General features: G+C 44.7%; 1 protein-coding gene across 2 annotated transcripts in view; it reads right to left on the bottom strand.

Moving 5' to 3' along the window:
• The window catches only part of THUMPD2 (THUMP domain containing 2), a 110,062-nt gene that overhangs the window by 62,737 nt on the left and 22,160 nt on the right, over positions 1-25,165 (bottom strand). For both annotated transcript variants that reach the window (XM_044290879.1, XM_044290880.1), the window contains exons 2-3: positions 15,903-16,029; positions 1,580-1,971 (exon numbers count right to left, since the gene is read on the bottom strand). In XM_044290879.1, coding sequence (XP_044146814.1) covers positions 1,580-1,971; positions 15,903-16,029 — 519 coding nt within the window. The remainder of the gene's footprint in view (positions 1-1,579; positions 1,972-15,902; positions 16,030-25,165) is intronic.

Below are 25,165 nucleotides of genomic sequence, written 5' to 3'. Positions count from 1 at the left end.
GCTTATCAATAAATTGGAGTCTTTGGGCTTGGACTCCCATATTGTTGAATGGATTAGGCAGTGGCTGAGGGACAGAGAGGGTTGTAGTCAATGGAGTATATTCAGACCATGGTCTTGTTACCAGTGGGGTACCTCAGGGATCTGTTCTGTGACCCATATTGTTCAATATCTTTATCAGCGAAATTGCAGAAGGCCTCGATGGTAAGGGTTGTCTTTTCTGATGACACAAAGATTTGTAACAGGGTTGATGTTCCTGGAGGGATACACCAAATGGAAAAGGATTTAGGAAAACTATGGTAAAAAATCTGGCAACTAAAATTTAATGTTGATAAGTGCAAGATAATGCACCTGGGGCGTAAAAAAGAGCAGAATATAAAATCAATGATACAGTCCTAACCTCAGTATCTGAGAAAAGGGATTTAGGGGTCATTATTTCAGAAGACTTAAAGGTAGGCAGACAATGTCATAGAGCAGCAGGAAATGCTAGCAGAATGCTTGGGTGTATAGAGAGAGGCATAAATAGAAAGAGGGAGGTGCTCATGCCGCTCTACAGAGCACTAGTGAGACCTCATTTGGAGTATTGTGCACAGTACTGGAGATCAGGGGCCAGATTTATCATTAGCTCAGGTCAGAATAATGGAGTGAAAAGGTCCCCAAAAAAGTCCCAAACGCTAAAACTGCGCACAAATTTGCGACTTTTTTCTGCTCTGCAATATGCTCTCCAGTTTTCTGAAAGTGGGCATGTTTTCTTATGTAAATGAATCTCTAGACAGATTTACTATTGGGACTATTTAAAAAGTCGCAATTTCACTCAAGTGAGGACCATGCTTATCTTATGAGACTTTTTAATAGAACATGCGACTTTCATAAAACGTGAAACTTTTTCGGAAAGATGTGCAACTTTTGTAAAGCTGCTTACTGACGGATAAACTGCTACCGTCAAACCACATTTATTACAGTCTTAAAGGGCCGATCATAAATCTGACTTGGCTAAAACTGACTTTAGCCATATGTTAAAGTGGAGTGAGCTGTTTAACGGATCTGATATTTATCTTTTTCACAATTTTAAAGGTCTGCGCATGCGCGGACCGGATCAGTTTTCCCGGAACACTTTGGGCCGGATCCGGCATTAATGCATTTCAATGTAAAATAATGCTGTATCCAGCATTCCGGCAAGTGTTCCGGAATTTTGGACGGAGAAAATACTGCAGCATGCTGCAGTATTTTCTCTGTCCAAAAAACGTACAGTGACTGAACTGAAGACATCCTGATGCATACTGAACAAATTACTCTCCATTCAGAATGCATTAGGATAAAACTGATCATTTTTTTTCCAGTATTTAGCCCCTTGGACAGAACTCAATACCGGAAAAGAATAACGCTAGTGTGAAAGTACCCGTACATTTTGTCTACTTAAATAACACCTCTTCAGGCATCCCACTAGGAATTCTGATTTGATAGAGGAAATTCCATGTTCACTACCTTCAGAGCAGCTTCAGCTATCTTTTCCTTCATGGTCAACACATTGATTTCACGCATCTGTGACTGGAGATCACAAAATACTACAGAAAGTGCTTACCTGCGCAGTCATTGTCTTTGTATACGCGCCAGAACACCGACAAGAAACTCTAAAAGTGATGAGTTCAGAAATTTTATTTTTTAAAAGTGGATTCACTGTATCTTGTGAATCTTCAACAGGCAGTTTCTGAGATAGCAACAGTGCGATGGTGTCTGTGGGCGTCTGGCCATGATCGTTAGATTGTCCGCCATCCACTACAGTCTCTTCTTTTCTTGTTTCTGACTTTGACTCTGTTGAATCATTATCCAATTTTCTCTTTAAACCTTTTTGTTGTGTGTAAGAAATTCCTTGCTGGCTTAGCTGATCCTGAAATGTTTCCCATATCAGCAACTTATCCAGCCACAAGTGAGGTTTACCAATGATAAATTTTCGCAAAACAAACAACGCATTCCCTATAAAATATAATAGCAAGTGACCATTATAAAACCATTAAAAAGGCATAATTTATTTTGAAAATACTGATACATTAATGATAAAGTTAATTCTCAACCCAAGTACTTTATTTGCATCACTACTACTCAGTACCTCTGTTATGTGCAGAATCACCTGTTTTCTCCATATGCAATCCACTGGAGACATTATACCGGCTAGTCTCTGCCCACAAGCTGTTGTACAATTTAGCATTACAGAATGAGCATGCAGAGGAGAAAACTGATAAAATATACAAGATAACAGGCAGAAATATTGCTATTCCTCATGCAAACACACACACACAGTGGCTTAGCCTAAGAAAGTTCTCAAAAGACATATACGATTTAAAGGGGTTGTGTCACAAAAATAATATTCTACATTTTTCAAACCAGCACCTAATCGCACATGCTCAGTTGAAATCTTCAATTGTTTCTGTTAGAAGCTGTGGCAGCTACAAGGAAAGAGCTACTACAGAAAGGACACACACCCAAGAGAAAGGACAAGACCCCTTAGCTGCCAGCCTGAAATAAATATAGCAGAACAATTGAAGCAATGAATGTGGAAATCTTTGGTTCCACGTGAGCTGAGGCGAAACGCGCGCCAAGGTTTTCAGCCTGTCCTGTGCCTGCTTTTTCTGCCCTCCATCATGTCTTATGGTATGTTGTAACTTTCCATCAGGTGCCCATAGATGAGCTCTGTTTATAGACATCATTTGATGCATGGGGTCTTACTAATTTGAGTATTCTATATAGATATTACTTTGTCTATGTTGTTACTTGTGTATTATTAGAATTCAGTGCCTTAGACTCATCCAGCGGCTATGCATTGGAGTGATGATCACAGTCATAATATTTCAGTGGTTAGTATCGTATACCACTTTGCTGTGAATCACCCCACTGCATAATATATACACACCTGACATGTTTTCCATCTTTTTGGCAGGCTACAGAGACACCTGTCGGGGGACGGCGGCATCCTGTTTTTTTTTGCTGACTTCAAACTTTTTGTTATCTTCAATACCTGAATAATCATGATCTGTTTATTATGAAATAAAGTATATATTTTTTGAATACATTGGGCATTCATTGGTTGTTTGTTTAACAACATTTTAGGTTTATATGGTTGTTCTCTCGTTTGCCCTACTCAACGGCATTATAGTGAGGCTTTTTTGTTTGGTTCTGAGCTACAGGGCTAGTTCAAGATTTGGTAGAAAGTGTCATGTACTATATAATGTTTAATTTAAAATTTTTACATCAATAACGGCACAACTCCTTTAACCGCCTCCGGACCGCCTAACGCAGGATCGCGGTCCGGAGGCGGCTGTCTCAGGCAGAGTCACGCATTGGTGCGTCATCTCGCGAGACTTCTTGTTAACGCGCGCACACAGGCGCACGCGTTCACAGGATCGACAGGTAAGCGAGTGGATCTACAGCCTGCCAGCGGCGATCGTTCGCTGGCAGGCTGTAGATGCGATTTTTTAACCCCTAACAGGTATATTAGGCACTGTTTTGATAACAGCGTCTAATATACCTGCTACCTGGTCCTCTGGTGGTCCCTTTTACTTGGATCGACCACCAGAGGACACAGGCAGCTCTGTAAGTAGCACCAAGCACGACACTACACCCCCCCTGTCACTTATTAACCCCTTATTAACCCCTGAACACATCATATAGACTCCCTGATCACCCCACTGTAAGGCTCCATTCAGACATCCGTATGCGTTTTGCGGATCCGTAAAACACATACGGACGTCTGAATGGAGCCTTACAGGGGGGTGATCAGGGAGTCTATATGGGATGATCACCCCCCTGTAAGGCTCCATTCAGACGTCCGTATGTGTTTTACGGATTTAAGGATCCATGGATCGGATCCGCAAAACACATACAGACGTCTGAATGGAACCTGACAGGGGGGGTGATCACCCCATATAGACTCCCTGATCACCCCCCGTCATTGATCACCCCCCTGTAAGGCTCCATTCAGAATTTTTTTGGGCACAAGTTAGCGGAAATTGATTATTTTGTTTTTTCTTACAAAGTCTCATATTCCACTAAGGGCTCTTTCACACTTGCGTTCTTTTCTTCCGGCATAGAGTTCCGTCATCGGGGCTCTATGCGGGAAGAATCCTGATCAGTTTTATCCTAATGCATTCTGAATGGAGTGAACTACCATTCAGGATGCATCAGGATGTCTTCAGTTCCAGAACGGAACGTTTTTGGCCGGAGAAAATACCGCAGCATGCTGCGCTTTTTGCTCCGGCCAAAAATGCTGAAGACTTGCCGCAAGGCCGGATCCGGAATGAATGCCAATTGAAAGGCATTGATCCGGATCCAGCCTTAAGCTAAACGTCGTTTCGGCGCATTGCCGGATATGACGTTTAGCTTTTTCTCAATGGTTACCATGGCTGCCTGGACGCTAAAGTCCTGGCAGCCATGGTAAAGTGTAGTGGGGAGCGGGGGAGCAGCATACTTGCCATCTGTGCGGCTCCCGGGGCGCTCCAGAGTGACGTCAGGGTGCTCCAAGCGCATGGATCACGTGATCGCATGGCACGTCATCCATGCGCATGGGGCGCTCTGACGTCATTCTGGAACGCCCCGGGAGCCGCGCGGACTGTAAGTATACCGCTCCTACTATGGCAACCAGGACTTTAATAGCGTCCTGGCTGCCATAGTAACACTGAAAGCATTTTGAAGACGGATCAGTCTTCAAATGCTTTCAGTACACTTGCGTTTTTCCGGATCCGGCGTGTAATTCCGGCAAGTGGAGTACACACCGGATCCGGACAACGCAAGTGTGAAAGAGGCCTAACTTGTGTCAAAAAATAAAATCTCACATGAACTCACCATACCCCTCACGGAATCCAAAACGCGTATATTTTTTTAGACATTTATATTCCAGACTTCTTCTCACGCTTTAGGGCACCTAAAATGCCAGGACAGTATAAATACCCCACATGTGACCCCATTTCGGAAAGAAGACACCCCAAGGTATTCGCTGAGGGGCATATTGAGTCCATGAAAGATTTAACTTTCTGTCCCAAGTTAGCGGAAAGGGAGACTGTGAGGGGGGAAAAATAAAAATAAAAAAATAAATAAAAAATTTCCGCTAACTTGAGCCCCCCAAAAAAACCTTCTATAAACTCGCCATGCCCCTCATTGAATACCTTGGGGTGTCTTTCCAAAATTAGGTCACATGTGGGGTATTTATACTACCCTGGCATTTTAGGGGCCCTAAAGCGTGAGAAGTCTGGAATCCAAATGTCTAAAAATGCCCTCCTAAAAGGAATTTGTGCCCCTTTGCGCATCTAGGCTGCAAAAAAGTGTCACATGTGGTATCACCGTTCTCAGGAGAAGTAGGGCAATGTGTTTTGGGGTGTCTTTTTACATATACCCATGCTGGGTGAGATAAATATCTTGGTCAAATGCCAACTTTGTATAAAAAAAAAAAAAAGGGAAAAGTTGTCCTTGGCCGAGATATTTCTCTCACCCAGCATGGGTATATGTAAAAAGACACCCCAAAACACATTGTCCAACTTCTCCTGAGCACGGCGATACCACATGTGTGACACTTTTTTGCAGCTTAGGTGGTTAAAGGGGTGGTTAAAGGGGCACAAATTCCAAAGAGCACCTTTAGGATTTCACAGGGCATTTTTTTACACATTTTGATTTCAAACTACTTCTCACGCAAGGGTGTTTAAGCTGGGGGGCTGAGGTGGTTAAAGGGAACCTGTCACCTGGATTTTGGGTATAGAGCTGAGGACATGGGTTGCTAGATGGCCGCTAGCACATGAACAATACCCAGTCCTCATAGCTCTTTGTGCTTTTGTGTAAAAAAAAACTATTTCATACATATGCAAATTAACCTGAGATGAGCCAGAGCTTGAAAATACGACTTCTCTGGTCACACAAGATATGACTCTTCTGTTAATTTGCATAAAATGAACATTTAGAAACGCTCAGTGAGGGTAGCATAGTAGAGGTGACTGGTTCCCTTTAAGGACAGGCCCTCTACATATGTTCTATTAGGGCTCATAAACATGAGAACCTCTCTGAGAGTGGTTCACTTTCTTTAGTTCAAGTGACTGTAAGGGTACTTTCACACTTGTGGTAGGACGGATCCGACAGGCTGTTCACCATGTCGGATCCGTCCTGCGGCTATTTTGCCGTCCCGCCGGACCGCCGATTTTTTTATTTTTTTTGGGGAATATTAATTCATACTCAACCCCTCCTTAAATCTCAGGGGGGGAAATCTGGGCCGTCGTGGTATTATTAAATAGGGTGGGCAACTGCTTGCAGAACCTTGTGACCGAAGGTTAAGTCCGCAGAAGCCGACACAATAATTCGGTAATGTTTGATAAAAAGTATTTATACTCGACCAGGTGGCCGCTCTACAAATTTTGTCTAAGGAGACACCCCCTTTCCCTGCCCACGAAGAAGCCATAGCCCTTGTAGAGTGAGCTTTTATATTTGTGGGGCTGTTTAGACGTGACTTCTGATAGCAACAAGTAATGGTAGATCTGATCCATCTTCCAATGGTGGCATTGGATGCCTTTTTACCCCCTTGTCTGGACCTGCGTATTGAACGAAAAGATTATCACCTTCCTAAATTCCCTTGTTGAATCTAGGTACTGTATGATAGTATCCCGAACATCCAGGAGCTGGAACTGATCTTGTGATGGACAATCTTTGGGAAAGAATGGAAGAATAATTTCCTGATCTCTGTGAAAGTCCGACACCACTTTCGGGAGGAAACCCGGATCCAAAATGTAAAATTATTCTATCTGGGAAGATCGTAACATATGGTTCCTGGCAGGACAGTGCATGGATTTCGCCCAGTCGTCTGGCTGAAGTAATGGCCACTAGAAAAGCTGCTTTTAATGATAGGTGTTTGAGTGAGATATCCTGGATAGGAGAAAATGGTTTACTTGTAAGACTTCTCAGGACCAGGTTTAAAGGGATTCTGTCAACAGGTTTCACCCCTGTAAGCTAAACATATGCTGATGTTCAGGGCCTCATCAGGATTCCTAATGTGGGCTTCTAAATGTGATCCGTAGCCTTATTTTGCTAAAAAACAGGTTTTACTAACCCGTCACTCAAAGAAATAAGGTGCCCAAGGGGATGTCAAGGGCTGCAAGGTGCCGGCCGCACCCACCGCCATTCGTGCCCAGCTCCGCCTTTCCAGACTTCTGCACCGCCTCCTAATCCTCTGTGTCGCCTCCCGCTCTCCCTCCCGCTCTCCCTCCCTCCCTCCCTCCTGCTGCTGCTTTAAGATCTTGCGCGTGGGCACAGGGCTCTGAGAGGCTGGCGCCAGAGTGCAGGTCATACCTAGGTTGAGCGAAGTGCCGGCGCATGCGCAATTCGCTTTAAGAAGCCAAATCAAGAAGCCCGCACGGGCGCATCAGGCAGAGATCTTACAGCAGGGGGAGGGAGAGCGAGAGGCGGCACAGAGGATTAGGAGGCAGTGCATTAGTCTGGAAAGGCGACGCTGGGCACGAACGGCGGTGGGTGCGGCCGGCACCTTGCATCCCATGGGCACCTTATTTCTTTGAATGACAGGTTAGTAAAACCGGTTTGTTTTTTTAGCAAAATAAGGCTACAGATCACATTTAGAAGCCCACATTAGGAATCCTGATGAGGCCCTGAACATCAGCATATGTTTAGCTGACAGGGGTGAAACCTGGTGACAGAATACCTTTAAGTCCCACTGAGGCGTCCTAGGGGTTAGGGATGGCCTAAATCTGGAGGCAGCTCTTGTAAACCTCCTTATCCACCTATGGCTGGCTAGGTCTGTAACATAGCAGGCCCCCAAGGCCGAGACTTGTACTTTAAGAGTGCTCGGTCTGAGTCCCAGATCTAAACCCAGTTTGAGAAAATCTAGTACTTGTTCAATATTCGGGGAAGAGTTTACCAGAGGGCTCTGGCCCAGCCAACTACAGTATTTCTTCCATATTTTAAGATATATCGCAGAGGTGACTTGTTTCCTGCTAGATTTAAGGGTATTTATAACCTTCTCCGATAGCCCTCTGCTTTTTAGGACCTCGCGCTCAGGATCCAGGCTGATAATTTGAACACACCTGGATTCTGGTGAAGAATTGGACCCTGAGAAAAAAAGTTTTCCTGTGGGGTGATTCTCGAGGGTTCTTCCAGAGCTAGCTCTTTTAGTACTGGGAACCAATTTATTTTTGTCCAGTATGGGACAACCAGAATTATTGTTACTGGGTCGACCTTATTTTCTGCAGCACTCTGGGTATCAACGGCCAAGGGGGAAAGGCGTAAGCCAGATCCCAAGTCCACCTGATTGAGAATGCATCTGTTGCCCAAGTGTTGCCCCTTGGGTTTAGGGAGCAGAAAGGATGGACCTTTGCGTTTTTCCTTGATGCAAACAGGTCTATCTGGGGAGCCCCCATCTCCTGGTGATCTGATGGAATACGTCTGAGTTTAAGGCCCATTCTCCCGGATCTATGGTCATCCTGCTGAGGAAGTCCGCCTGTATGTTTTCTGTACCCTTTAAATTGATAGCTGTGACGGAGAGAACATTTTTTTCGGCCCAGGAGAATATTTTTTCCGCCAGTTCTTTTAAGCTTGTTGCTCTTGTGCCCCCTTGATGTTTCAGATATGCGACAGCTGTTACGTTGTCCGAAAAGATTTTCAGGTGTTTTCCGGAGACCTTGTCTTCTAACACCTTCAGCACCTCCCAGATCTCCCTCAGTTCTCTGTGGTTTGATGATCTTTTTGTCATGTTGCCTGATCAAGTGCCCTGGTAATTTAGCGAGCCTATTTTTGCTCCCCATCCTGCATCCGTGTTTATTTTTATCTCTGGATTTTTTACCCAGGGTATCCCTTTTAGCAGGTTTCTCTCTTTCGTCCACCAGTTTAAATCTGATCTTACGTGATTTGGAATGGGGATTCTTTTTTCTAGAGAGCACTGTCTCTTGTCACAATTTCTCAGGATCCACGACTGGACAACCCTGGTGTGAGCCTGGGACCAAGATACTGCTGTTATACACAAAGTCATCATACCCAGGAGGCTCATGGAACTGCGAATGGAACACCGAGATTGACTTTGGAATTTTTTTGTTTTGTCCATAAAGGATGTTGTTATTTTCTCCTGAGAGAGGGATGTGATCTGGGAGACTGAATCCAGGATCACTCCCAGAAATTTCATTTTGGTTGAAGGGATTATACATGTTTTTTTTAGGTTTATTACCTAACCTAGGTCTGAAAATCTGCGCATCAGATCTTTGGTAATGCTGGCTGTTTCACGCTTCGAGGATCCTAGGACCATAAAATCGTCCCAGTATGGGAATATTTTTATTCCTTCTGCTCTCAGGGGAGATATCATTTCACTACGAGCTTCGTGAATACCCTTGGGGCAGATGAGATTACAAAGGGTAACATGGTGAACTGGAAGTGTTTTACCTCTCCTAAACTGTCCACTAGGGCGAATCTGAGGAATTTTTGAGATGACTTGTTTATGGGGACGTGATAGTACGCGTCCTTTAAGTCTATGGATGTCATGAAGTCTCCTGCTTTGATCAAGGGAATGATGGCTGTTATGGATTCCATTTTGATCTTTCTGTATGTGACTGCCTTGTTTAGTCCCTTTAAATTTATAATGGTGCGGAAGGTACCATCTGTCTTTTGCACCAGAAATAAACTGGAATAACAACCCCTTCCTCTTGCCATACTTGGGACTTCGGTCACTACCCCCGAGTCTATAAGCTGCAGGACCCCTTGCCAGAGTTTTCCTATAATCTTTGGGCTGTGTGAAGTTATTCTGAATTTTTTTGGAGGGGCTGATGAAAATTCTATCCAGTAGCCATCCCGTATGATGTTTAAAGCCCACGGATTTTTGGTGATGAATTCTCACCGGGACAGAAAATTCCCCAGTCTTCTCCCCACTCTGGCGTCATTGTTTATCTGACTGCTTATTCTGGGGGTTAAGAAGGAACCCTCTGCCTTTTTCCCCCTTTTTGGTAACTCCACCTACCCCCCTTCCCTTTGCCCCTATAGGGTCTAGTCTGGGAATTTAAGGACTGAAAGCGCTTCTTTTTAGTTTCTGCCTGAAACCCCTTCTTTTTATCTGCCGCCTTTTCCAGGATGGAGTCTAATACTGGTCCAAACACGTATTCCCCAGAGAAAGCTATAGATATAGAGCATAGCTTGGCTTTTGATGCTCTATCCCCTCCCCAGGCTTTCATGCACAATGCTCGTCTAGCAGAATTAGTGAGGGCCGTATCCTTAGCGGCTAACGTCACCGACTCAGCCGATGCATCTGCCAAAAAGGCAGTGGCAGATCTGAGGAGTGGGATAGAGTTTAATATGTCCTCTCTAGGGGTTTTGTTTTTGATGTGTTCTTCTAACTCGTTCAGCCAAAAACACATGGATCTAGCAACCAACGTCACGGCTATGTTGGTTTTAACCCCAAACATAGATGCCTCCCAGGATTTTTTTTAGGAGAGAGTCGGCCTTCCTTTCCATTGGGTCCTGTAGCTGTGAAGAGTCCTCAAATGGGAGGGAAGTCTTTTTAACTACTTTTGCTACTTGGATGTCAATTTTGGGGCTTTCGAGAAATAGTTTGACATCTGCTGGGTCAAATAACAGCCTATTTCTAAATTCTCTGGATACCCCAAGTCTTATCTCGGTGTCGGTCCATTCATCCAGTATCATGTCTTTTAGATTCTCATTCATTGGGAAAACTTTAAAAAAATTTGGCTCTGAGTCCCCCAAACATTTCATCCAGGACGGACCTTGGTTTTTTCACCTCTTCAATCCCCATGGCTGCTCTAACAGCTCCCAAAAGCTCCTCCATATCCTCAGAAGAAAAAAAGTTTTTTTTACTATCTTCCATGATTTCACCCTCTGACAGAGCATCAAGATCAACATTCTGTCTAGAGGTGGAGGCCTCTGTGTCCATATCCTCTGAGACAGAGGAGGATGGAACCAACAATATTGTGTTTTTCGCCGGAGGTGTAGGCGGGATTGATTGAGGGAGGCCAGAGAAGACTTAATTTCATTTTGAATAAGTGATTTGACCTCTGACAAAATAGACGGTTGCTCCTCTTTTATAGGATCATGTATTCAACCCTGGCAGAGCTTCTTTTTATAATTCTCAGGAAGCCTCTTGCTACAAGTTGCACATCTCTGAACTTTAGTTCTTGTTCTGGGCTCTTTAACTCCCTATAAGAGAGGAGCAGCCAGGTATCAATAGATAAGATAATCAACATCATTTGTCCTTTCCCCACAAGGGAACTCACTGTTGGAGTAGCCGAGGGGGCTTCCATCTGGGCTGCAGAGGCGTCAGGGGCTTCAGGGGCAGACGTCATCACAGTGCGCCCGGTCCAAGCTCCGCCCCTTCCGCCTCCTGCCGGCCCAGAGTGTAGTGCTGAGGCTTCGTCCGGAGTCGGCGTGCAGCATGCTCTGCTTGCGTGCGGTCAGCTTCCTTAATGCAGGGAAGGGGGATCGACGCTGTGGGAGGGATACAGGCTCCTGTGCTCAGGAACGAGATCGACTCCACTTGTATCCTCTGCCCAGCCTTGGACCCGACCACAGGAGGGCAGAGGAGGAGGACGCAAATCCTCAGGTATTTTAAAAATAAAAAAAGTTCTTCACCTCCACCAGGAGGGCTCTCTGTGAGTTGCCCCCGTAGGGACAGGAAACACTGAGGGTGAGAGTGGGTGGTGGCCTATTAAACTGCCCCTACAGAGGTCAAGGGTCAATCTCATAGTAGAGCCGTCATGGTGGACGAAATGGAAAACATACTTTTAAGTCGACTTGTGGGACTTACATAGTAGAAATCACCCCCAAAATGACCCCATTTTAGAAACTACAACCTTTAAGTTATTCAAAACAGATTTTACAAACTTTGCTAACCCTTTAGCTCTTCCACAAGAATTAAAGCAAAATGGAGGGGAAATTTTAAAATTTCATTTTTTCTTTGCAGATTTTCCATTTTAATAAATTTTTCCTGTTACACAGTAAGGGTTAACAGTCAAACAAACCTTAATATTTATTACCCTGATCCTGCAGTGTACAGAAACACCCAATATGTGGTTGTAACTTGGAGTATGAGCATACGGCAGGGCACAGAAGGAAAGGAGCGCCATATTGCAAATGGAGGGCAGATTTGTTGGAATGGTTTTCATGTGCCATGTCACATTTGAAAAGCCCTGAAGTACCTCTAGAAAGAAACCCCCCCAAAATGGACCCCCATTAAGGAAACTACACCCCTCAAGGAATAAATCTAGGGGTGAAGTTTCATAGAATTTCTAAACACATGGCTGTGAAAATGAAAAATTTACTTTTATTTCCAATATAATGTTGCTTTAGCCCTAAAAAAAAATAAAAAAATTCACAAGGGCTAACAGGAGAAAATGCACCCCAGAATTTGTTATGCATTTGTTTCCGAATACGGCAATACCATATATGTGGTCGTAAACCGCTGTTTGGGCACACGGCAGAATTCATAAGGGTAGGAGCGGCATCGGGACTTTCTAACATGTAATTTGCTGAAATTGTTTTTAGGGGCCATAACATTTTTATTTTTTGACCAATGTAGCTGTGTGGGGGCTTGTTTTTTGCGGGGCGGGCTGTAGTTTTAATTGGTATAATTTTGGGTACATATGACTTTTTGATCACTTTTTATAACTTTTTGTGGAGATGAATAGGGTAAAAAATAATGGCAACTGTGTCAGTGTTTATTTTCTTTTATGGGTTTCCTCTTGCAGTAAATATAATATGATAATTTTATTCTCAAGTTTGATACAGTTATGGCGATTGCTAATTTATATAGTTTTTTTTTTTTTTAATCACTTTTGTATTAAAAATTTATGATATTTTTCATCGTCATATACGAAAATCCATAACTTATTTTTTTCACCAATGGAGCTGTGTGGGGGCTTCTTTTTGCGGGAGGGGCTGCAGTTTCTATTATCATTGTGGGGTACATATGACTTTTTGATCACTTGGTATTTATTTTTTGTGGAGGTGAGGTGACAAAAACAGCAATTCAGTCATTGTTTTCTACATTATTTTTTACGGTGTTCACTGCACGGGATTAGTAACATGATAGTTTTAGAGATCAGGTTGTTACGGATGCGGAAATACCAATTATGTGTAGTTTTTTTAATTTATTTAATTTTTATAATGACATAAATGAACGTATATGACAATTTTTCTTTTATTTTTAATGATTTTTTCTTTACACTTTTTTTTTTATCTATGAAGATCCAGTGGGCCTGATGGCTATACAGTGCATTGCAATAGTCATCTATTGCAATGCTCTGTATTATACTTACACTAACCCTAAGTTCACACCTGAGTGTTTTACAGCGCGTTCAAACGCGCTGTAAAACGCTCAACGCGTGAAAACCAATGCTTCCCTATGGCCCTGGTTCACACTTAAGCGTTTTACAGCGCGTTTGAACGCGCTGTAGAACGCCCGACGCATAAACAAGTTCTTGAGATTTTTTGGGGGCGTTTGTCGCGCGTTTTGGCCATAGACTCAATGGACAACACTGCAGTCAATCACACAAACGCGCGTCAAACGCGCGTTTACTATTGCAAAAAACGCGCATAAAAACGCGCGACAAATACGCGCGTAAAACGCGCGTCTCAGAAACGCTCAGGTGTGAACCCAGGGTAAGACTGATCAGACCCTCAGAGTCTGATCAGCCTTAGGTACATGGCAGCCCCAACGCCCCTTGTAAGGCGTACGGTTGCCATGGCAAACACCGGGCCTTTGCCGTTGCAGCAGCAGCGGTCCAATGGAAGAGAGAGGGAGCTACCTCCCCCTCAACCCCATGGATGTCGTGGGCGGTTACTGACACTGACGCCAGCTGCAGGGGGGGGGGGGGGAATCAGGAGGCAATGGGGGCTTGCCTGATTTCAGGCTGTGATTTACAGCATGGAGATCACAGCCTGAAACTGGCATTTTCACACTAAAGTGCTTCTATTTGGTTAGTCTCTGCAGACTAACCAATCGGCGTGCTTGCCGGGAAGGGACCACTCTGGTCCCTTGCCGGCTTCCCCGGTGTCTCTGCTCTCAGGGAGAGAGGAGACTCTGGGACTGACACTTTATAGTGTCACGGCCCCCGTAAACAGTCTGGATGTGACTATATGTTCAAATGCAGTAAATTACTTACGTCCAAATCGTACGTCCAAATGCGTGAAGGGGTTAATCATTTGTTATGCTCCATTATGCACATTTTGCATCTGTTTTAGCCATTTCCATCTGAGATCCATTATTTTATAAGGAAAAAAAATACTTTGAGTAGGACTCTATTTTCCATATAAAATAATGGATCTCGGACAGAAATGGCTAAAATGGATGCAAAATGTGCATAACTGAGCATATCAAATTTTTTTAAATACAGGATCCATTTTTTGGTTTCGTTTTCAGTTTTTCTGACAAATCAAAAGAACGGTAAACGAAACGGTGATGTGAAACCAGCCTAAGGGTACTCCCTACTGGAAAGGGGAATGTTAACTCCCAGTTGTCAATACCTTTATACATTTGCAGGAGAAATAATAAAGGACAAAATGCTAATTCCTAAGATGCTTCCGAACTGTTATTTTAATGAGGTTATATAAAAATAGACATGTCAGATGAGCCAATTGGTCGTGATATGTACAGCGGAGCCCAGGCATCCCACTGCACTTACTATTATCCCTGGGCGCCGCTCCGTTCTCCCGCTATGTCCTCCGGTATTTTCAGGGACTTTGTTATACTGGGCGGAGACTGCCCTTGTTCTCCTGGTCGTCTCCTTCTCCCAGGCTGTGGCGCTGGCCATTCGCAGAGCAGAGCTTACAGCCTGGGAGCTTTTTTTTCTCCCAGGCTGTGAGCTCTGTGCTGCGAATGGCCAGGGCTACAGCCTGGGAGAAGGAGATGCCCAGGAGAACAAGGGCAGTCTCCGCCCAGTATAACCAAGTCCCTGAAAATACCGGAGGACATAGCGGGAGAACGGAGGCATTCTGGAGCAAAATGTGCTGATCAGTGTCAGAAAGCTTGGTCTAATTTTCAGGTCACAGGTCCTTAAAACAGGATAACCCAAAATATACAGCTAAAAACAACCAAGAAGAGCAAAGGAATGGACTATTCCGAAGTGGCCTTTTACGAGTCCTGATCTAAGGCTAGTTTCACACTAGCGGCAGGGGAGTCCAGCAGGTTGTTACGGCGGGTGAACAGCCTGTCGGATCCGTCCTGCCGCTAGTTCATTTGTGCCCCCGGACTGCGCTTCCGTCCCCATTGACTATAATACTCCCCTTCCGCTAATGTGAAAGTACCCTAAATCTTGCTGAACATCTGTGGAAGGAGATGAAACCTGTAGGAGGAGATTAATTAAAACTAGTAGAAAAGAAAACTAGCTTTGTCTCCCATAGCAACCAATCAGATTCCACCTTTGATTTTTCAGTGCTCCTTTGTGGTTGGCGCGGTGACTGTGTAATCAATGACGGGAAAGTGGTGTTTGCAACAAAGGATAGGCCAACAATATCAGGGACCATCGAGTGTATTCCAGAAGTATTAGGGCTCATGCACACAAACGTAATGGCATTTAGGCAAGTGTTCCCTTTTTTGGGCCAGAGATAATACCGCAGCATGCTACGGTTTTATCTCCGTCCTGAACAGTCAAAAAGACTGAACTGAAGACATCTTGAACGCATTTCTCTCCATTCAGAATGCATGGGGATAAAACCGATCAGTTATTTTCTGGTATAGAACCCCTAGAACGAACCTCTATGCTAAAAAATAAAAACGCTAGTGTGAAAGTACTACAGATGGATAATATGTCCCGAAAACAATCGTGACTAGCCTCTTACATTCTAGGAAAATCCTTTCAATCTTAACTCTGAAGGTCACCAATAAGATGTACTGTATATGATGCAACAAATAGTATCCAAAATGTAAAACTCACCTTTATATTCAGTAAGAGGAGGCCCCTTACGAAGGAGCAAAAATATTCTCTCAGCAGACTTAACTTTTCTTAATAAGCACAAGTCAGGATTTCCTTTGAAAAAAACTTTTCCTGGAATGGATTCAACCTAAAGAAAGAAAAGGTTATAATCAATATCAAACTGTCTGAGATTATTTAAAATTAAATCCAAAGCCTCCTGTTCTGAAAGATACAAATGGATATCACTGACTGTAGTGGGATTTACCAGTTTGAAGGTGAAATTACTATAATCTATTCTGTCCCTCAAAGTAACATAAGCTAACTAAACTGAAATAATGTAATTTGATTTTTCTGATGTCAATCTCCATCATTTTTGCAAAAATCGCGTACTTATTAACACTCTTGCCTAGACACCTCTCTAGAAAAGTATCACTCCCCCCCATACCACTTCTCTGGTTTAATAAAGTTGCAAATGTGTTTGCGACCTATTAATAGTCACTGCTACAGATCGTTGTCGTAACTGGCGTTTCTATGTCACCCTAGTTACTTTTCTAAAAGGGGGTGTGGTGAGGGTCAGGAGGGGATTGGCCCAGCACATATATCTTTATTTATGCCAGTTTTCTATTTAGACACCAGTGTCTGTCATTGGGTTCACATCACATTTTTGACATCGATTTAACATATATGCTGGGGAAGAAGAAGGACACAAAAAAGTGTAGCAAACCACGCTTTTCTGGGGGGGGGGGGGGGGAGAGGAGAGTATATATATATATATATATATATATATATTTTTATTTATTTTTTTAACCACAGAACTCTGTGGTGATCAGATGCCAAACGTATAAGACATCCATTTACAGTATGTTTTTTGGATACGTTAAAAAACGGATGGTAAAAGCGAGATGTGAAAACAGCCTAAATGAGGTGCATCCCCAGGCAGCACAAGGGTTATCATAGACTGGCATAAAACACTGGTCTATGATAAATCCCCCACTTGTGTTTCAGCAGTGTCAGGGGATGTTCACACTCAGGAATTTTTTCTTACTGCCCCGTTAAGTTTGTTATGACTTGCAGAAATCCACAAAAACTCCATTCAGTTAGATGGAATTTTCCAAACCGAGTCTCAGCTCAAAAAAACAAAAACAGCATTTTTCAGGTGAACCACAGCTATGTGAATGGGTCAGCGATCTGCAATAGCTAGTCTGCACCGCAAAAAAATAAAATAAATAATAATAATAATAATAATAATGATAATAATAATAATAAACAACATGTTCTATTAGTTGCTTCTGTGGGCTTCCGCTCCATATCTTGCAGACTGCAGACCCAGTGCTCATCCATTGCGGACCCGCTGTTCACATGCCGTTCGTGTGCATGAGCCCTAACAGTTTTTTCACCTAATTCAGGCCGAAAAAAGGTGCATAACATAAATAAGGCTACTTTCACACTTGCGTTCAGAGCAGATCCGCCCAGACGGATCCGCTCATATAATGCAGACGATGGGAAACGTTCAGAACGGATCTGTCTGCATTATATTGTAGAAAAAATGTGAAAGTATATTGGAGAAAAAGTGTGAAAGTAGCTTCAGACAGTTCCAACTTTACATTGAAAGTCAATGGGGGATGGATCCGTTTGAAAATTGAGCCATATAGTGTCAAATTCAAACGGATCCGTCCCCATTGACTTACATTGTAAGTCTGGACGGATCCGTTTGCCTCAGCACGGCCAGGCGCACACCCGAACGCTGCAAGCAGCGTTCAGGTGTCCGCCTGCTGAGCGGAGCAGAGGCCAAACGCTGCCAGACTAATGCATTCTGAGCGGATCTGCATCCACTCGGAATGCATTAGGGCTGGACGGATGCGTTCGGGGCCGCTTGTGAGAGCCTTTAAACGGAACTCACAAGCGGAGCCACGAACGCATGTGTGAAAGTAGCCTAAATTGGAAATAAGACGCAAAACAAAGACAACTCCAAAATTAATCTCTAAATATTAAACGAACAAGAGGCAAATACCTCCTAATCAGGCCCAATAAGACTTGACAGTCTAAAAACAGCTTTTTTACTCCAGAAAAAAAGCGCGGACATTCTTGTAAATACGCCCCACTGACAACGTGCATATCCACACTTTAGTGGTTTTGTACTGAACATGGGGGGGGTCAGTGAAAAACAACTACAGTGATGTGGACCAAACACGTCTATGGATCAGTAAAAACTACTGTGCTTGGTTCTTGGTCCTCAAACCATTTATCGGAGATTCTCTGGAAATCCCTTTTTTAGCCTACAGTGTACATGGAATACTGATGACACACTGAGGGCAAAAAAAAATGGACACAGACCAACAACAGAACTTTCACAGATGAACACTGGGAGAGGTTTATCAAAAAAGGTGTAAAGGAAAATTAGCTTTGTTGCCTATAGCAACCAATCAGATTTTGCCTTTCATTTTTCAGAGCTCCTTTGGAAAATGAAACGTGGAAACCAACTGGTTGCTATGGGAAACTAATAGCCACTTTCTTTTACACCCGTTTTGATAAATCTCCCCCCACTGACTCTTCTCATGTAAACAGACGTGTGAATAAGGCCTAATGCACCATACAACTTAACACTTAGGATACCGGATGTTTTTTTTTTTTTGCAATTTCATTTTTCTTCCCTATCTTCCTTGAGCCATAACTTTTTTATTTTTCTGTTCACGTACCCATATGAGGGCTTATTTTTTGCGAGACAAGTTGTACTTTCTAATGCCATGTAGAGTTGTTGCGATCCCAAAATTTTGATTCGATTTCAATACCATAAAAAAAAAAAGTACTGCGAAACACGATACCATTCAATACCACGCAAAAAAAATTAAACACCAAAAAAGCATCGTGCATTCTGCATTTTATGGAACGTCCGGCCCATAATCGAACAGTCCGATCCTATTTTTTGGGGGCACAAGGTGACAAAAAAAATAAATAAATAAATAAATAAATAAATAGAATTGCGTGGTTTTTCTTTTTTTTTTTATTTCTTTACGGCATTCACCGCATAGGAGATATTTTTTTATATTTTAATAGTTCACACTTTTTGGGGGCATGGCGATATGTAATAAGTTTATTTATTGTTTATATATTTTATATGTAAAATTGGGAAAGGGGGTGTTTTAATATTTTGGGGTTTGTTTTTTTAAACTTTTTTTACTTTTTATTTAATAACTATTTCCTACCTTAGGGTACTTCCACCCTAGCGTTTTTCTTTTCCGGCACAGAGTTCCATCAAAAGGGTTCAATGCCGGAAAATAACTGATCAGGTATATCCTTATGCATTCTGAATGGAGAGTAATCCGTTCAAGATGCATAAGGATGTCTTCCGTTCAGTCATTTTGACTGATCAGGCAAAAGAAAAAACCGTAGCATGCTACGGTTTTATCTCTGGCGAAAAAAACTGACTGAAAAAAAGGCTTGCCTGAATGCCAGATCCAGCATTTTTTTCCCCATAGGAATGTATTAGTGTATTCAAAATACTGGAATGCGCAGACAGAAGAAAAAAGGTGAAAAATTTTAATAAAAATGCCTTATCCCTTATCCTACTCATATATACAAAAAAATGGCGTGGTGTCAAAAGGCAGTAAGTGCTCAATCCCATATGCAGTTGTGCATCTATACCCAGGAGAGCAGATACTGCACTAGTGGCGCGTTGCTAATGGCGATACCCAGCAAAAATACATACAGTAGAGGATGCCCGCAGCGGACCATAAGTACCACAAAAGACATCCTACACAAGATTGAAAAAAAAAATGTGTGGATGTAAATAGCTATATAAAATAAACATTGATAAGGAAGGTGCACTACAATGGATGCAAACAAACAAGTATGAATAGACCCTCAAACTGGTATTAAAATTGCTCTATTAGCTCTATTAGGGTGAATAGGACTTTACACTCTCCCTGCTGCCCTGTGCACATAGCAGCAGGGAGGATTACCATGGCAGCCAGGGCTTCAGTAGCGCCCTGGCTGCCATGGTAACCGATCAGAGCCCCAGGATTACACTGCTGGGGCCTGCTACTGCACCACCAATGCTGCACCTGAGGGGTTAACTGCCGCAGATCGCAGCGCCCTGTCATAGAGGTCGGGTGCCAGCTATGCGATTCTGCCGCCGGCACCCGCCTCCTGTATTTGTATTTATGGGCGCATTATCATTGGTGGCGCAGTGGCCACAGCCCCTCCCCTCCTCCGCCCCTCCCCTCCTCCGCCCCTCTCCTCTCTTGATGGCGGCGGCAGCAGCAGCAGCCAGGGGGGGGAGGAGGAGGAGGGTTAGACTCTCCCTTGTGCTGTTGAGGGAACATGGCGCTCGCTGAGAGCAGCGCTCTCTATGTTCTCCGATACTAGGCTACGCAGTAGCACAGCCTCGTATCGGTGAATGTCCAATCCCGGTATCGAATCGATACCGGTACAAAAGTATCGATTGGGTATCAATAATTCCCGCTACAACCCCAATGCCACCATTTAATATGGCATACTACATAGTGGGAAACTGGAAAAAAAAGGCAACTCCTCCGTCGTTTCATGGGTTTTGTTCCTACGGCGCTCCCTTTACAGCAAAACTGACCTGTGCCCTTCATTCTCTGGGTCAGTACGATTACAATGATACCAAAATATGTATAGGTTTTTTAAGTCTAAATTGTGTACAAATAAATTAAAACTTTGAAAATATATATATATATATTTTTTCCCCATCACCACATTCTGACCCCCATAACTTTTTTTATACTTCTATCTACTGAGCTGTATGGGGCTCATTTTTTGCTGGACGATTCTGTAGTTTTTATTGATATCATTTTGGAGTGTGCACAAAGAAATAAAGGGATCATTTACTATCAGAAATATGCCTATATTACTTTTGTGCAGCGATCTGTGACTTTTCCTCAACTCAAGCCAAGTCTAAAAATACTTCAATTACTCTTACCGGTAATATGGTTTTCCATGAGCCCCATGACAGTACCTGTGAGAGATCCTCCCCCTTCCGGACAGGAAACAGGAACTTCCCAGATCTTTAAATTGGTCCTAAAAATTGCGATAACGATATGCGATGCGATATTTAAGAGAATTGTGCTAGAGGTCTATTTGCTTGGATTTTCCAATATGAGCCGCTGACGCGGCTGGGTATGACGCTGTTATGGGGTGGGTGGATCTGTGGAGGACGCTGTTATGGGGGGGTGGATCTGTGGAGGACGCTGTTATGGGGGTGGGGGGGTGGATCTGTGGAGGACGCTGTTATGGGGGGGGGGGTGGATCTGTGGAGGACGCTGTTATGGGGGGGGGGTGGATCTGTGGAGGACGCTGTTATGGAGGGGGGGGGTGGATCTGTGGAGGACGCTGTTATGGAGGGGGGGGGGGGTGGATCTGTGGAGGACGCTGTTATGGAGGGGGGGGGGTGGATCTGTGGAGGACGCTGTTATGGAGGGGGGGGTGGATCTGTGGAGGACGCTGTTATGGAGGGGGGGGGTGGATCTGTGGAGGACGCTGTTATGGGGTGGGTGGATCTGTGGAGGACGCTGTTATGGGGTGGGTGGATCTGTGGAGGACGCTGTTATGGGGTGGGTGGATCTGTGGAGGACGCTGTTATGGGGTGGGTGGATCTGTGGAGGACGCTGTTATGGGGTGGGTGGATCTGTGGAGGACGCTGTTATGGGGGGGAATCTGTGGAGGACGCTGTTATGGGGGGGAATCTGTGGAGGACGCTGTTATGGGGGGGAATCTGTGGAGGACGCTGTTATGGGGGGGAATCTGTGGAGGAGGCTGTTATGGGGGGGGAATCTGTGGAGGAGGCTGTTATGGGGGGGAATCTGTGGAGGAGGCTGTTATGGGGGGGGGGGAATCTGTGGAGGACGCTGTTATGGGGGGGGGGGAATCTGTGGAGGACGCTGTTATAGTGGATGTGTGCTATGACACATAGGCCACAAGGGGGGCCAGAATAAGACATATAGCATCTTATGCTGGTCCCCCTCACGGCCCTATGTGTCCTAAACTGCGCACATAACTGGATTTGTGTGTAAAGTATTTTACTAGTGTGTATAACAATCTCTCTCCTAGTGATAACTGTCACCGTCATCGTGACAGTGAGTACAGAGGCTGGATCACTAGTAAAATACTTTACACACAGAGCCAGTTATGTGCACGGGGCCCCTTCATATATAATCGTGGCATTTTTGGGCCGGCCAAATCACCATATCGCATTTGCTGATTTTTGCAATTCGACTAATTTTGTGATATATCATGCAGCCCTAGGGAGGGAATTATGTAGGTGCTGTCATGGGCTCATGGAAAACATATTACCGGTAAGAGTAATTGAAGTATTTCCATTATGCCCCATGACAGCACCTGTGAGAGACTAGACTAGATAACTATTAGGGAGGGACTACAGCATGCAGCACCTTTCTCCCAAAAGACATATCCTGCACAGATGAAAAAGGTCTAACCTATAGTGCTTGTAAGGCCTAATGAACAGGACCGTTTTTTTTTCCGGTCCGCAAAAACGGGGTCTGTAGGTCCGTGACAGTTTTTTCATCCGTGGGTCTTCCTTGATTTTTGGAGGATCCACGGACATAGGGGGAAAAAAAAAAAAAAAAAAAAAAAAAAAAAAAAAATCGTTTTGGTGTCCGCCTGGCCGTGCGGAGCCAAACGGATCCGTCCAGAATTACAATGCAAGTTAATGGGGACGGATCCGTTTGACGTTGACACAATATGGTGCAATTGCAAACGGATCAGTCCCCACTGACTTTCAATGTAAAGTCTGGAGTCTCTTTTATACCATCGGATCAGAGTTTTCTCCAATCCGATGGTATATTTTAACTTGAAGCGTCCCCATCCCCATGGGAACGCCTCTATGTTAGAGTATACCGTTGGATATGAGTTACATTGTGAAAACTCATATCCGACAGTATATTCTAACACAGAGGCGTTCCCATGGTGATGGGGACGCTTCTAGTTAGAATATACTACAAACTGTGTACATGACTGCCCCTTGCTGCCTGGCACCACCCGATCTCTTACTGGGGGCCTTGATCAGCACAATTAACTCCTCAGGTGCCGCACCTGAAGGGGTTAATTGTGCGCATCATAGCCCCCTATAAGAGATCAGGGGCTGCCAGGCAGCAGGGGGCAGCCCTCCCCAGTTTGAATATCATTGGTGGCCAGTGTGCGGCCTCCCCCGGCCCCCCTCCCTCCCTCTATTGCATTATTAACATTGGTGGCAGTGTGCGGCCTCCCCCACCCCCCCTCCCTCTATTGCATTATTAACATTGGTGGCAGTGTGCGGCCGTCCCCGGCCCCCCCTCCCTCTCTCTATTGCATCAATAACATTGGTGGCAGTGTGCCACCTCCCCTCTCCCCCACCTGATCATTGGTGGCAGCGGAGTTCCGATCGGAGTCCCTGTTTAATCGCTCGGGCTCCGATCGATAACCATGGCAACCAGGACGGTACTGGTTGCCATGGTTACTTAACAATAGTAGAAGCATCATACTTACCTGCTGGCTGCTGCGATGTCTGTGTCCGGCCGGGAGCTCCTCCTACTGGTAAGTGACAGCAATGCGCCGCACAGACCTGTCACTTACCAGTAGGAGGAGCTCCCGGCCGGACACAGACATCGCAGCAGCCAGCAGGTAAGTATGATGCTTCTACTATTGCTAAGTAACCATGGCAACCAGTACCGTCCTGGTTGCCATGGTTATCGATTGGAGCCCGAGCGATTAAACAGGGACTGGGTATGATGCTTCTACTATTGCTAAGTAACCATGGCAACCAGGACTGCAGTGGCGTCTTGGTTGCCATGGTTACCGATCGGAGCCCCAGCGATTAAACTAGGACTCCGATCGGAACTCCGCTGCCACCAATGATCGGGGGGGAGAGGGGAGGCGGCACACTGCCACCAATGTTATTGATGCAATAGAGGGAGGGAGCGGGGTCGCACACTGGCCACCAATGATATTCAAACTGGGGAGGGGAGGGGGTCTGCCCCCTGCTGCCTGGCAGCCCCTGATCTCTTACAGGGGGCTATGATACGCACAATTAACCCCTTCAGGTGCAGCACCTGAGGGGTTTAACCGCCTCCGGACCGCCTAACGCAGATGTGCGGCATTTTGTCAAGGAGGGGTCGCGTCATCAGCTTGCCAGCCAATGATCGCGGCTGGCAAGCTGATTATTTTTTAAAAATCCAATGAGAAGCCAGATAACAGATCATATTAGTAAATATGATCTGTTATATGGCTGCCCTGCTCCTTTGCTGGTCCTTTTCGTCGGTTGGATCCAGCAGAGGAGCAGGCTTCACAGTGAGTAGCACCAACAGTACACACTTAGCCCCAGATCACCCCCTGCACCCCAATTAACCCTCTGATCACCCCTGTCAATCACTAGTGAAAGGAAAAAAGTGATCAGTGCAAACTGTCACTTTTTTTTTTCCACTGGTATTGACCGTTAGGTTTTAGTATAGTTTAGGCCCCTTGGTTAGGTAGTTTAGGGATCGGTTAGCGCCCAGCCCACCGCACGGCAGTCACTGATTCGCTAATCAGCATTTGTACTTTTATAGTATCTGAAAGTGATCAAAACTGATTACGGTCAGATCTATAATAGTATTAGTGTCACTTTAGTTCGCCCTCCACCCAAAACGCAGTGTTTGCCCAATCAGGCCTGATCGGTTGCCCACACGTGCGTTCGCCCACACCCGTCCCACCGCAGTGACCAAAAATATATATTTTTTGATCACTGCACATTCACTTTACACGCGCTGCGGCGATAAAAAAAAATCAGTTTTGATATTTTTTATCAACCGCAGCGGCCTCCGGTACTTCGCTAGCCTCCCCTTTGTAAGACAGGCTTGCTTTTTTTTCTTAGGTGGTCTCAGGGAATACCCCTAAATTTAGTTGACCAAATGTCAAACAGGGGGTATTCTTCTGAAGAGGCCTACAGGCTTCTGACCCAGTCGGAGGAGGAATGGGAACCCTCATCTGATGAATCTAGCGGGTCAGAATACGAACCTGTAGAAAGCAGTGGCTCTCTGACCCAAAGTTCTGACGAGGAGGCTGAGGTACCCGATAGCACCAGGCGTACCCGGCCCCGTGTCGCTAGACCACAGGTTGCGCAGGATCCACTTCAAGAGCAGCAGAGTGGGGCTGGCGCTGTCGGATTACGTGGTGAGGCATACACCAGCAGCGCAGCCCTCCCTGGACCTAGTACCAGCACTGCCGTACAACCTGGTGAAGTGGCGAGCACCAGAAGGGCAGTTGAAGCTGGTACGGTGGCACGTGCAGTA

This window comes from Bufo gargarizans, chromosome 4, assembly GCF_014858855.1.
Source record: "Bufo gargarizans isolate SCDJY-AF-19 chromosome 4, ASM1485885v1, whole genome shotgun sequence".
Lineage (NCBI taxonomy): Eukaryota > Metazoa > Chordata > Amphibia > Anura > Bufonidae > Bufo > Bufo gargarizans.
The sequence above is the reverse complement of the archived record's forward strand: the minus strand, read 5'-3'. Positions and strand labels throughout refer to the sequence as shown.